General features: G+C 44.0%; 1 protein-coding gene across 4 annotated transcripts in view; it reads left to right on the top strand.

Annotated features, from left to right (window-relative positions):
* Positions 1–3,982: 3,982 nt before the first annotated feature.
* The window catches only part of LOC144933774 (receptor-type tyrosine-protein phosphatase O-like), an 83,174-nt gene continuing 71,822 nt past the window's right edge, over positions 3,983–15,334 (top strand). For all 4 annotated transcript variants that reach the window (XM_078858879.1, XM_078858878.1, XM_078858877.1 and 1 more), the window contains exon 1: positions 3,983–4,347. In XM_078858879.1, the coding sequence (XP_078715005.1) occupies positions 4,291–4,347 (57 nt within the window). In that variant the 5' untranslated portion in view covers positions 3,983–4,290. The remainder of the gene's footprint in view (positions 4,348–15,334) is intronic.

Here is a 15,334-nt window from a genome sequence, read left to right as displayed (position 1 = left end):
CTACACGGGGGATCTTTGTCTTTGGTTGGTGACTGTCGCTCCAAGCTTCCCCCCAGCAGATCGCTGACTGCGGAACGTACTGCGCTCTAAATCGGAGGAACCGGCCTTGCGAACAAAGTACATTGAAACGTCCATAGGTGTAATTTTCCTTGCAGAGAGAATAACTTTGTGATTAAACGATAATGAGGGGGGGGGAACCTTGGCACCAATGTCCCACGTCCTAAGTTGGCTTAGACGTTGTGAATGTGTTTGAATTGGGGTTTTACGGGACTGCACATTTGCAATTCTTATAACAATTGACTTGTTTATCCAGGAATGCCAAACTGAGTCGTTGGGCACTTTTTTTGCAGGATCCTGCATTGTTTTTTTTTTATTTTAAGACGTTTTCAGCCAATTAACAAGTGGTTATTTTGCAACAAAATGCACGCGCGCGACGGAGAGACACTCTATCCCACGTGCAGATGTTGGACCGCACAAATGTTGCATAACTCCCTTCCCGTGAGCGTCGAGGTGCTCCACAGGAAAATTTGATAGAGCAAATGTGCACTAATCTCCATCTATCCCTTCTGATTAGGATACAGTGTTTACCCCTGACACGTGTGGGTTCCTCTGGATGCTTCGGTTTACTCCCACATGTATTGACACTCAGTAATTGGCCGATAACATCTGAACGTATAGAGAACCGCAGAGCTTGGACAACGTGTTGTCTCTGGCTCACTGCTGCTACCTTCCATGGTTCCTCCTCGCTCGCCTGAGTCGTTCTCTCTCTGCAAGGGTGGGCAAATGCTGTTCGGCGCATTAAAAGATGAAATTGTTTCATGAGCGTATTTTTGTATTAATTGGAAACGCATGCGGTCGTACACGTTCCTGCCACCAAAGTCCTAATAAAAAAAAATAGACATTACAAAAACCCTCGACTGTATATAGAGAATACACCGTCACGTTAATATTACACAAAACAAATCAGCAACTATCACAGAGGTATGCACTCAGATTATGGTAGGCCTAATGTAAAATGCTATCTGAATTTTGGTTGGGTAATACTATGGACATATTATTAGCAGATGCGGGTACCTGATGATGCACGAATGGAAAATTGAAAACTTTCCAGCAGTGTGCGACTGTGGTCATCCAGAACAGAAAGCGTACAGCATATAAGGACGCAATGCCTCATCCACAAATACGAAGGCGACATCACAGCGACGGGACACTCCACTGGTGCTCCTGACGCGGTTATCTGGGCTTGACCACCTGCACGTGAAATTGTACTTGTTGCTTTGCATCTAAATCAGCCGTACGAAAGATTATTATCGGACTCTGATTGATCGTGATAATGTTACGACGAAACAAAATGTTAATGAATGACTCACTAGCAGCACGCATGTCCTCCCTCCAGTCAGCCAGCAAAACTTTTGTCAAACATAGCACATATGAGATTATAATACCGTAGCATCCATAATAGAGGGTTTTTTGGTTAGATCGCGTAAATATATGAATGTGTCGTAAAAACTCGCCACCAACCAACACACAACTAGTAAGAGTTGTCACGTAAACAGAACATGCAAATTCGTCACTAGTACAGCACACCGGTGTGTTGGAGATCAAAGCCACAACATTTAAAATCTGAGTACGACGTTTCGCCAGTAATTACAACTAGCTTCATCAGGCAACAGCCAGATTTGTGGAGAAATCCTGTTTCGTTCCTTAAATATAGGGGTAGATGTGATGGCATCACTTGTGAGCATTTCTTGAAGAAATGTGTGTTTGTAATTGCAGCGAGACTCATTTCCCAGGAATCAGGGAACAAACACCAATGAAACGTCACATTGACTGCTACGAAAAGTGGGTCCGGTACAGAATGATGGTGATGGGCAAGATTGGTAATTAACAGCAGCCTAATTAATGAGGGCTGGCTCTCGAGAGGATGACCAGTGGAGATACATCGAGGACAAACAGTTTAAGAGCAGGAGATGGATTGTGGCATCGCGTGATCATGAGTAGGGCTGGATTAAGGTTATGAGGGGCCTCGGGCTAATATAAGGCAAGGGACTTAGTATTGACAGTAATACATATCGGGAAAAATAATTGTCATCAAACATTGATTTTCCTAATGTAAAATTACCACATTTATTCGACTCAAAATCATCAAACACAGATCACTCGCGATACTCATTTCTTCAAACAATTATTTTTGTTTCCTCTCACCTTCAGCTGTGGGGCAAAGTCATGAATGCTGTCATTGTAATTCCAGGACAAAACAACGTCCGATGGGCGCGCTACCGCCGCTCAACTGTTACGTCAACATGCAATGGAGGGCCCAAAGGAGGGCCTACAGCAGTTTTGTTTAGTCAATTTCAGAGGGGTGTGGGGTACTTTAGCCGATATGACAGCATCAGTGCGAGGGCTGCCACACATTTGAAACTATTGGGGGGTTGACAGCACGATGATGATGGTGAGGGAGGGGGGGGGTCACTTTGTGCATTTTCAGGGGCCGCACTACGAGGCCACCAGTGGCCGCCAGTGGCCCGAAGGCCTTGCGACGAAGCACCACTGGCCCACACAATATTGAGGGCCTTTATTAGCCTGTGGGTTAATCCGACGCAGATCATGGCGATGGTGCTGAAGGCATTAGATAATGTTTCATTATATAACTTAGCTGCACCATCCACTCTGGTCTAACAATTGATCGCCCGGGTCGTTCCGTTTCACGCAAGCAAGCATTGACATCACCCAATGCCGTGGTTGATCGCGTTCTGGACAGGTGCGCGCACAGGGCTGATGTAACTTGCGAGATAACACTGTGATGTGACATTCTCTTGGGTTCTTTGGGTAAAGTCACGTAGGTATAAAATGAAAATAAAATAAATCATGTGATTTATATTAAAACAAAATAATTCATGTGATTTATGGGGGTTTTAAAATAAAATAAATCATGTTATTTGTTTTATTTTATACCTACGTGACTTTACCGAAAGAACCAAAGAGAATAGATCCCTGCAGTCACGAACGCTTCAAATCAAGATTGTTGTGCCATTGCTTCATATGGGCCATTTAGCACACCCCTTATTGAAAAACAATGTTCCGTATAATCGCCTGTTGCGGCGTATCGCGTGATGCATGTGTGTTATGCCACGCGAGTTCGTCTGTCACGGAGAGAGAGCGCGAGCGGAACTGGCTCTCGTGCCAAGAAGAAAGCCATTCCCTTGTGCGGTCTCTCATGGACACCTTTGCGATCGCATCCTCGGGCTCCGTTGTCCGCCAGTGATCTCTCCCTCCCCTCTCCTCCCCTCCCGCCTCTTGCAGCTTGCAGCCGCACTCTCACGTCCCCCTACTTCTGTTGCACAGGAGGATACGTCTCAGGGCCGAGCCGGTTGGTAAACAATGTCTTGACGTTCCCCTCCACCGCCCTTTCCTCCCCTGCCTCTGTTGCTGCTGCCCACAACGCAGCCTACGCCCCGACCTGCACGCCCACCGCGATGCAACACGCGTGATGTCATCGGCCTCGACCATAACCGCGAGCAGGATTGAAACTGCACTTATTCATCAATCAATCGTGAATTTGACAGTGTGCATGATTTACCTGCAGCGCAGACGGCCATCGAGACTTTGTATCGTAAAATGTCTGCAATGCGATATAGGGATAATTGATTCACCACACACACACAAAGCATTGCAAACGCGAAGTGTTTGGCTAGCCCCCCCCCCCCCCGTGCTCCACACAACGTGCATAGAGAGAGAGAGTGATGCGGGGAGCAGTGGGCACGTAAAGCGATGTAATAATGTGTGTGTGTGCAATAGAGCATCTCATCTGATGTGCGCAACGTCGTTCCGATTGAACGCGCGCAGCTTGAGCCGCTCATCCTTTAGGCTGACGTCAGTCAGCTCGCGTCTCGGGGGAGAGCGCAGAGCGCGCCTGCTGCATCACCGTGCCGAGTAACAGCAGCGGCAGCATCGCCGCTGCGTGGGGGATGAGTGGTGGGGGGCGGCGTCATTAGGGAAAGGCCGGCAGGAACATTCAAGCCTTCCGATAGATGACACATCATCTCATCGTGCAGCGCGCTTGATTGAGCAGCAGGCGGAGGACCGCGGTGGGCAGGGTGCGCGCCACGGGCCAAACGAAACGGTAGGGACAGGCGCGGCGGGTCGGGTGATAGGTGGTTCCGAGAGAGGGAGGAATCCTGCAGCTGCTGCTGCCTGGCTCCCACGCCCAGCCCCGGCCGGCTTCCTGCCCCCCCACCGCCCGAGCCACGAGGAGCAGCAGCGAGCTGGGCTCAGAAGACAGAGAGGGAGATGCCGCTCCTCACCTCGGCGCCTTGCGTCGTCCTCTGCGCGCTTCTCAGCATCACGGTATGCGATTTACTTCCGTGCGAATTAACCGGAGATTCGTTTGGAAATTGCTCGATGACTTGCATTTTTTTTTATACAATTTGCATTCCGAAGAGCGATTCATATGCGGCACAGGATCACTCATAATATAACACGAAATCATAATTTAGCATCGCTGTTGAGAATACAATTAACAAAATAAATAATCGGGAAATAACGCATTGTTCTACACATCTCATCAGCCACACGGTCTTCTGGGAAGCGCGTACATTGTCCCCGGAATGCAAATCTACGAATCAGTCGGTCCATCTCACAATCGCGTGCAAGGAGGTGGAGGTTGTAAGTGACGGCCTGCTGCTGCTGCGGTGGTGGTAGTGGTGGTGACATTCACGCACCGTGCAGCACTCCCAGGTCGATAGATGGCCCATCCAGAAACCTCCCTTCCTCGCTGTGGTGGTGGCCCAGGGTGCGGGAGTGCGGTGGCGGCATTCCAGCACCGTGCAGCACTCGCAGGTGGTGGCCCATCGAGACACCTCACTACAATGGCTGTGGTGGCGGATATCGGAAATGTGTCGTACGAGACATTTCATCCAATCGCGATGTCTCTGCAGGGATCATGAGCATCTCGCCTTCACACACGCATCCAGCGGTGTCCAGCCAAAGGATTTGACGACTCGCGAATGAGCAGGCCTGCCGCTACTTATCTCTGCACGTGGCGATTAGATACGGGATGCGAATTATGCCATGCTCCGAATTTAATTTGCATATACTGCAGTGGGGTTATGTATTATGTTGAACTTCTTTCGCACCGTACGTAGCCAACCTTGCTAATCGGAGGTGTGGGGGAATGATAACAAACTAAACACAAAAGCAGTTGCGAAGAAATTACTTTTTAAATCGATATTTAAGTACTGAATGGCACGTTAACAACAACAAAATGCCGTGTTATTTCCATACAGTTGTCAGCTTTAAGTAAATTACCATGCAGTTAAAGAGCGTTGTCATACTGCGGGGCTTTTAAGATAAATGCACCCTCGAATAAATTCGCCAGTTTCTGTGTGAAATGCCGTTCATATACACCAAGTGCATTATTCCACTTGTGCGAGTCACATTCTCCCTGACTAGCCGTGGCTCGCACCTGTAGTAATAATAAGAGCATGTGGGATGCATTACAATCCCAGTAATATCTTTTGTATGTGTTGGAGGGGAGTGTTTTTCGTTTTCACCACTGACCGCCAACTCGCTCGTCCTCCCACCCGGGTTCACGAATGAAATCAGACCCAGCCTCGTGTATCAGATGTTCCGGGGCAGGAAAGACACTGAGGCCCACATTCAACCTCTGTTGCATTAACTTGCTCGTGTAAACTTGCAGACTCACAATCCCTTGCACTCACGTGACCTCCATGTCATTGATCAAACTTATTTTTTTTGCGCGGCAGGGTGGCGCCTTCCTTGTGCGTCACATCAAAAACAGCCTGGGTTCGATTCCCGACTCTGGCGCGTTTGTGTGTGGAGTTTGAATGTTCTCCACCTGTTCTGCATGGATTTCCACAGCTATAAACACCATGCAAAGTAAAATATATCTCAATGCTCAAAATGACTCAATTGGGATTACACATCCTGCAAAAACTTGGCATGACCCTCCCTGATAAAGAGTATTGAGGTTTGGTGAGTCTCAAGCATAGTAATACAATTCATTGAAGAACATTAAAGTGTATCTAAACACTAGACAATTTCCGGATCACTTGTATTGAATACAGCACTATAGCAGTCCCATACATTGAAGGGTTATGTTTACATCCTATGATTGTAGCCTTCAATCCAGATAGGATTATGAATATTGCAATGTGCTTATCAAATGAAAAAATGGAATTCTATTCACAGAGATGTTACATCCAATACCCCCGCGTGATTCATCCCCAGAAGGACAGTTGAGCAGTGCTGCTCGGTCTGGTTATTTTAAAGTTAATGCTAAGCCTTTTATAATCGATATACAGTACTTATTAACACCACTTCGCAAATCCGAGTTTATGTAATGGCCATGCTGGGTATGCAATTACATCCAATATCATTCGAGGTCACCGTGGCACATTCTGTGCATGCCACCACGTCTAACGTCACTTCCTCCTGCCAAATCCCTGAACCTTTGCACAGTTAACATCTGACCGCCAGACTGCTCACCATCTGGCCTCAGGTGTCCCCCTTGGCTGTGATCTCCTGGCTGCCCTTTCCACTGCCCTTGTCCTGGTAGCCTCCCTCGGCATCCTGCACAAGTCCCTTCCTGATTTAGCTTGCGACACTTCTCCACTTACGTTTGCTCAATGCTTCCATATTGGATGTAAATTGTGAGCACCGTCAACGGATGCATTTATTCAAAGGATAGACGTTTCTTCTCGAGTTGTTTTGCTATGGCCTAGATCTCTTATTCTTCTTCCGTATGGCTTATGTAGATGCAGAGCAACAAATACAATTTCACATTCAGGTGGTCAAGCCAAATAACCGCGTCAGGAGCAGCGGAGTGTATCGCTGTGATGTCTCCTTCCTATTTGTGTATAGGCCATTGCGTTGTTATACGTTATACGGTCTGCTCTGGATGACCACAGTGGCACACTGGAGAGTTTGTAATTGTCCATTTGTGCATCAGGTGTCCGCATCTACTGCCATGATTTGTGCAGTGGATGCTATTTATGGTGGAGCATGAGCTTCGTGGAAGATGAAACCCAGGGATTTTCTACGTTAGGTCGTTCAGATCTCTAACCCATACAGAATAGACAAGACGGTAGGTGGCTTACAGCATTGGTGTAATAGGTGCCCTTAACACCGGTGTCTTAACACACTGCCAAGAAATGTACCAATACCTCATACTCGAGGTGTGGTAAAGGGGCTCCCCCTGGTTTTTATAACTGGTTGAGGTTGCCGGCCAGAACTTGATCCAGTATTGTTTTGCCCTTGCTGCAGTCGGTGTCTCTTCCCATGGTGACCATACCCGTTGTGAGGGCACCCCAGTGAAGCGATTTCCCACAGCCCGGCCACCTGACAGTGCCAAGGACCATACCCAGTGGTAGGTGATCTTAGCAGAAGGTGTATAATCTGGAGTCATCTGTAGTGCTGGTTCATTCCTGGAAGGAGCTCCGGGCAGATGACTGCTGGGGGCAACGGTGAGGCCAAATTTGGGAACAGTGGCATTTGGCTATGATGTGTTTATGCATGAACTGCTTTCGCATCTTACGTAGCCAACCATTCTGATCGGAGGTGTAAGTGCCCTGACTGTACTGCCGCAGTTGACTCTGGTTAACAACACTTCTCTTCTCATGTTAAGCTGTCTCAGACGTATGTTATTTGCTCTCATGTGGCTGACAGGAAGGCTTCCACTTCCAATAATCATACTTTTTGTTTTAAATTTACTTCTGCAGCATCCTGGGTATCGACAGTAACATCATGTCCATCCATCGGCACATTGAAACTACCAAATCCCATCTCCTGTTCCGAAGAGAAACTCCGATTTCATCATCATCATCTGACTTCACACATGTAATGTTCTCAACCTAAAGCCTTTTTCAAAGGTGGAGTTTGTATCATCGTAGATATTGGTCTTGATTTGAAGCTTTCGTGATTGCAGGAGTCCATACTCTCTGGTTCTTTCGGTAAAGTCACGTAGATAGAAAAAAATAACAAAATAAAACACGACGTTTCGGTCGCAACACAAGCATGCGTCTTCATTTAGATTGAGCAATCATTGGAATGACGTGATGAACCACGTTAAGTTTGAACTGCTATGATTTTCACTCACCCACCGGTGTCGTCTTGGTTTCTGGTTACTAATTCAAGCTCATTGACATGCTAAATTCTAAAGCCACAGCAGCAGAGAATTTTCTCACCAGAAGACGGACGCTTGTGTTGCGACCGAAACGCCATGTTTTCTTTAGTTATTTTTTCTATCTACGTGACTTTACCGAAAGAACCAGAGAGCATCATAGATATTGTCTATTTCAAATCTGATTAGCACGGTTGGCTACGTACGAAAAAAGTTCAACATGCATACATATATACGTTTCACACCACCCTTATCCTGAGACCTCTGGCACTGTTTTGATCTTCTCTGGGTCTGCGATTCTCTCCCTCCACTAAATTAAGTGGTTGTACTTAAGCGCTCACCACATGCAGATAATAATTCAAAACTCTTCTCTAATCTGACTACGACTGACATTGAACTTGTATATAAGGTATATATTGGTGCTTAGATCATTGTCATTGGTAACTTGTACACAGCAATGTATAACTGCAAGAGAGCCACGCTACAAATGAAACTGACGGTGAAGCTGAATGTATGTGTACGTGACTTCTGACCTAACTTGACACACAGTTTATGTGACTGCACTAAATGACACATCTGACCACTGTGTAATCGCCACAAAGCACCTCTAACATCCTTAAATATCAAATTAGCAAGGCTAAAAGCATTATCTGGCGATACAATCAATTTTGCTTCCTATGGCATAAACTCTGTTTTGAAATAAATTATACATTAGTATGTGCCTTGGCTGTCAATACTATTATACTGCTATGTGTATAAACATGTATCCTTGATTTATGCACTTTTTTGGAAATTAAGCAGTAGTCTCTTCTGAAGGGAGGGCATATAAGAAAGAGATGTAGTCACTGTTGGTCTCACTCATCTCTACAAACCTACAATGAAAAATTGCCAGTGTGTCATCAAGCAGGACGAGTTTGATTTTGTGAATTGCAAATACAAAAAAACCTGGCAGAATCCTGTCTTCTTGGCTGTCATCCATTTTGATCACTTGCTAAAGCAGTTTCAAACATTTTCTGCAACACTTAATTTACACCAATAAGGGATGAATCTTGGACTGTAATTATAGACACAAAGGACAAGATCAGTAACCACATTGTAAAACAAATATGAAATGCCAGTTATCAGTTTTATGGACGGACAATGACGTATAACCAGAGTGATTCCTGTGGTATGGTGGTGAATTGGGGTGACCGCCCCGGGCCCCGTGTTTTGGGGGGCCCCGCGCTTCGACGTCACGGCGTTAGTTGTAACACTTCCGGTTTAGTTTGATGGCTTCGGGGGGGCCACACAGTGATTTACCTTGGGCCCTGCAGCCCGCACTCCCCAATAGACGCCCCTGTGTATAACAATGAACATAAATGTACATTCCTGTGCGTTTTTGTGTCTGTTATCTTATACGTGGTGTATCGTTTCGCACACTTGGCTTGCAATTCAGTTGCCCAGCGTGGCAGTTGCAACAATGGAGGACGTTTCTTGAATTCCCTTGCCTCTGCTGTACTCTCCGGGCAGTTACAATGGGTCGTCCAATCAATTACAATGGGTAATCCAATCAGCTACAATGGGGACCTCACAGGTAGCCGATTGACGGGTATCATGTGGTTGGGTAATTTGGTTGTCAGACAAAAATCCCAGCTCTTAAAACAAGACGGTGTACATTATTTTTCTATTACAACCTTCTGTTCTCAGCAACTATGACAATACTCCTCCATCAATTATGGTTTATTAATCATGATATTACAATGTGGATGACCTCGCTTTTTTTTGATTGAGCAAAAATGTTATAAAATCGAGGCAGCTTACTAAGCGGCCACTCAAAATAATCTTCTCCAATTTTTATTTATTTTGGCTCCTAGAGTCTTCAATGTTGCTACTTAAACGTTAGGCATTGGATGCATTGTATGTTTAATGTATTTTGAACTTTTTTCCGCACCGTACTTAGCCAACCGTGCAGGGAGATGTGCTCCACATGGTCGTAAGGAATGTAATAAAGTACAATCAAACATGGATGTGTGATGACATGAGCTCTTTGTGATGTCATGAACATGGTTCATCTCTCAGGCATGAGCACATGCATAGCATTTGTGAATATTGACAAATTATTTGGTAATACTGTTGCGTTGGCAGTGGTGCACAGCACAAATAACAACACGATCTCAACACATTCGTCACCGTGGCCTTAAAAGGAACAAAACATATATAATAGGCAACAACGAAATATATTAACTTATTTCTTATCAGGCCCCATGGTGTAAAATGCAGCTTTCAACTATGATTTAATTATCCTCCACTCGTTCTCACTGGCCTCTCTATTTACGTGCCACGAAGAGGGTCCATTGGCCAAAAACGTTGCTTATTATGTTTTCCTTTCAAGGCCACAGCAGTGTTATTGTTGAATGTGGTGAGTTTTTTTCGTTATGAATGTTAATGAGCTTGCAGTTCTGTGCTTGACCATTAATGGCTCCACCTCACGTGACCCCAATTGACCTCCTTCCACCCCCCCCAGCACATCCCCCCCACCACCCACGTCTAAAACTGAATGGTATCGTGCGCTTATTGACCTCGTGACGTAATTTTGTTTTCAGCACCGTGGGTGCATAAATAATATACATTTTTATTTCTACTAACTTTTTAAAAGACAAACTAGATTAAAAAGTAGACCGTTTGAATGTGGTTGGTTCTATAAGAAGAAGCACCCAACTTTTTCTTGAGACCAAAAGCCTATCACAGGCAGCGTTCTGTTCACAAAGCATATTGAGGTGCAAGATATATACACTGTTGAGGAAACGTATACAGGGTGACCCAAAATTCAGGACACACAGGGTTATTAGCATCTCTCGGTGGCGAGATGTTAACTGCCTCGCCTGGTATACAGGAGGTCGAGGGTTCAATCTCGACCCTAACGCTTGTATATTCGGAGTTTGAATGTTCTTTGGGTCCTCCTCTGTTTAATACCAGTGTCAAAATAAATTAAATTATCCTGTGTCCTGACTTTTGGGCCACCCTGTATACACACACACAGCAGTTAAGGAATACAGCAGTGACATATCTTCAGCGGGAGGAAATACAAATAATCTTCTCTGTCATAATGACATTGTGGCTATGGATGAAATGTCTGTGTTGCAGCAAAGTGGATTCTGAGCTTGACAACACACTCACGTCTTTGTCAGTGCCCTTCCACAGATCTTGAAATACCGGAGCAATTATGTGTGAGGGACAAAACACGCAACATTGTTCATGATAGGGGCAACACTGCCAGTGTCCATGTGATGTCACCCAGGTAAGCGGTTCTCTTCTCGCTCGTCTTCTGGATACGTGTGGAGTGCAGGGGATCGCCATCATCCCCTATGAGAAGACACAATAAAAAAAAACGAAACTTTCATCTTGTCGATACATATGCACGTGGGATGTGCATCTACAGCTGTCCGATTTGAATTGGAGGCTTTTGTTAATGAGAAAACAAAAACAAACAATGGATATTTTATGTGATGGCTTGTGAGCAGCGGCTAAGAAAAGAATCCCCCAAAAAATCCACCAGGCCAAAAACTCAAGACGCACGATAACAAAACTATGTATGTTTGTATAAAACACAGATGTACGTGTGGGTTTACCAGTCAAGAAAGGCGAAACCCATAGTTTGGTCGAGAAGCAGTAAAGCGCACCCAGATCCTCAGGGCACGCTTAATGAGAGATGTCGTGGGGCTTTGCGACATCACAGCCTTTTGGGGAGACGGTGGCATCGCTGATCTTTCCCGGAGGCATGTGGGGAGGGAAGAGGTTTGCGAGGGCCCGTGCCTGCAGTCATTATTAATCCTGCAGTTACATTTATTTTTAAACTGGTCTGTTCTTGTCTAGCGCAGTCGGCACTTGTTTTTTAAGTGGCACGGACTTCTCTACGGTGTCATCGTGAACGATATGCCGTTTTGAAGCTATGGATCTACATCTTATTAAGTGGAAATGTTGCTTTGTATCCATAGATTGTACTTGTTGTGTGTCGGTAGGAGTGTGCTATTGCAGCACTGTTATTACTGCTGTAAACTTAGGGGAGTAAAGAGATACTTTATGAGGTAAACTCTTCAATGTCCGTTACTGTTTATGTGCTTAGGGGTTTAATCATTTTGGGAGTCTAATTATGGCTCTGAGTAAAATGATGGTAGAGCCGTCTCTGTTTCCTTCCTCTCTGGTATGTGCTTATTAGCCCTTCAAAGCTTCATTAAGCAATGTTCATTATATGTACGCAAGAACAGATTGTACCACTTTAAATAAAATTGTATTTAAAGTGCATGCTTTGGACATTTTGTTCCTCCAGATTTTAATTATTTGAAACAAAATTAAATGATATTTTTAGCTTAAAATATTATCTTGAGCATATAACAATTCGTAATGTTTCTACTACCATGCTTTACACTCATGTTATTTTGGATCAGGATTGTTCTGCTCCGTTTCTTCTTTATATTTGTCCAATTCATGGCTGGAGTGACCTGACATGATCTGTGGCTAAAATCACTGTATATACAATATGGCCACTGCTTGTGGATGTGCCTTCTTTAACTCTCTTCTGTCATTTGCTCCTTGTTGGGTTATAGGTGGTCAGGGTACTCAGTATGGCACGGCTATCTCGTGCAATGTCTTTTGCCTTCTTTTCCCTTCCATTTCCTGTCAATTTACTCTCGATACCTTTGTCCCTACATTTGGGCCTGCCAAGCTGTTCACGTCCTAGCCGTCTCATGGCTTTTGTATGCCTCCACCATTGCGTGTTATCCTGATACATAGCAAGCAACATTGTAGTCACTCCCCTTGAGCTAGCTTTTATTACATTTCAGTTCAATTTATTTTCAATTACCCTGTGAGCCAAGAAACTCTTAAATGGGGTTTCATGAACAAAAACACGACCGCATCTCCGACATACCCAACAAATAACAGTGAAATAAATCAATAATAAACAACAGATACGCGAAAAAAAAAATAGCTAGCAAATCATAATCTCAATATAAAATCTATTTTTTTAAAGGTAATTAAGTTAAATATAAATACAGCATCAATCTGAATTGACAGAAGCGCTGCTGTACATGTATATATCAATAATAACTCTTTGCATATTGCTTTGCTCAAATATATCAAAATTGTTATTAATGATAAGGCACTTAACATTATCCTTGGAAAGTGAAATGAAAATCACAAGAAGTTACAAACATCATGAAAGACCCGGTGCAAATATTTTGCTTTGATCTTTTACGAAGCCTCCACTGCTCAAACCATGGCAGATGAGGATATTTGATGAATGTAAAATAAAAAATTCTCCGGTGTGTGACTGTGGTCACCCAGAACAGACCATAAAACATAACGCGACTCAATGCCCGATTCGCATATACAAAGGAGACATGACAGTGATACATGCAATGTTCTGGTTCAACCACCTCAATGTCAAATTACAGTTACTGCTCTACAACATCACCAAACGAAGATTAACCTAAATAAAATCCATAAGTTTGACATGGCACTATAACACAAGAAGATTTTTTTTATTGTTTTAGAAGTAAAAATTTCCATGATCAAACTGTGTTTGCCAACTTCAATAGTTTTTGCATGCTCGTGTGATGGACCACGAGTGCCATGTATGACACAAACTGGGGCCCGCAAAGTGAGAGGGGTGAGGGGTCAACCGGGGTTGGGTATCTAACTCAAAGAGCCTCGAGAGAGGTAGAGGAGTAGTAATAGGTTTTTACCCTTTCAACTGGTACAAAAACTTACACCTTTATACAAGGCATCATGTTTGCAATAACCACAACACAAGCAGTCAAAATGCAAACAAAAAGAAACAACTCTGATGATGATAATGATATGCACTGTCCTTGAAGTTGATTGGTCCACACCCGAGAAAACTTTTCTTAGAGCCTAGTCTCCATTGTTATTGGACCAGATGACGCCAAAAGGCGTACCTGGTCCAACAACAATGGAGATTGGTCCACACCCGAGAAAGCTTTTCTTAGAGCCTAGTCTCCATTGTTGTTGAACCAGATGACGCCAAAAGGCGTACCTGGTCCAACAACAATGGAGACTAGGCTCTAAGAAAAGCTTTCTCGGGTGTGGACCAATCAACTTCAAGGACAGTGCATATCATTATCATCATCAGAGTTGTTTCTTTTTGTTTGCATTTTGACTGCTTGTGTTGTGGTTATTGCAAACATGATGCCTTGTATAAAGGTGTCAGTTTTTGTATCAGTTGAAAGGGTAAAAACATATTAATATATTTTGCCACTGGTAAAGGAGGTCTCATAGTGTAAGAGGTAGAGGAGTTTTCTGAAAAGATTTGACCAATTAGGGATGAGCTTTGACTTAAAACTTTCGTGACTGCAGGAATTCATATTCTTGTTTTTTTCGGTAAAGTCACGTAAATGGAAAAAAATAATTCCTTAATACAATTTTTTTTAATAATAAAAATTAAATACAAATAATAAATTGAAAATAATGAAAACAAAAAACCCACAGTAAAAATAGTGAAATAAAATTAATTGCGTTGCGATCGAAACGTCGTGAGTTTTTTGCTTTGATTATTTTCTATTTATTTTTATTTATAATTTTTAATTGAAATTTCATTTTACTATTTTTATTGTGTTTTTTTGCTTTTATTAGTTTAAATTTTTTTTTATTATGAATTCTTTTTTTTCTTTTTTTTTTAAATATGACTTTATCGAAAGAACCAAGAAAATAGGGATGAGCTCGCACAAGTGACTTGAGACAACATCAGGTGTGTGCTAACAAGGTATACAAGCCGATCAGATGGAAGGGAGTGATGTTGGAGGGGGCCTGTCCCCATCAAGTCTGGGTTCACAGCGGGCAGGGCTGGTTGGCCGAGGGCCAATTTAAACAGAGCGCTCAGTGCCTGCGTCGAGGCCCTGGGAGCGCGTGGCGAGATGAGCCACCTGTTTCTCGTGGTCACCCCACGGTAGAATTTATCTGATACTGCTCGGCAGAAACCTGGCCTGCCACGTGCCAGGGGGTCTCTCAGCCATGAGTTCTGCTTGTGCGTCGATATACCATCTTGTCAGTAGGACCCCTTTCAGCTGGCTACGTACGGTGTGACAGAAGTTCAACATACATATAATATTGTGTAGCCAAACAAGTTCCCACTGTAACGGGAAGTCAGTGGAAAGGCGTTTGCATTTGAAGACATACGACTGGAAGTGCCTCTGTTCA

This window comes from Lampetra fluviatilis, chromosome 8, assembly GCF_964198595.1.
Source record: "Lampetra fluviatilis chromosome 8, kcLamFluv1.1, whole genome shotgun sequence".
Lineage (NCBI taxonomy): Eukaryota > Metazoa > Chordata > Hyperoartia > Petromyzontiformes > Petromyzontidae > Lampetra > Lampetra fluviatilis.
This window is presented reverse-complemented; position numbering and strand designations above follow the sequence as displayed.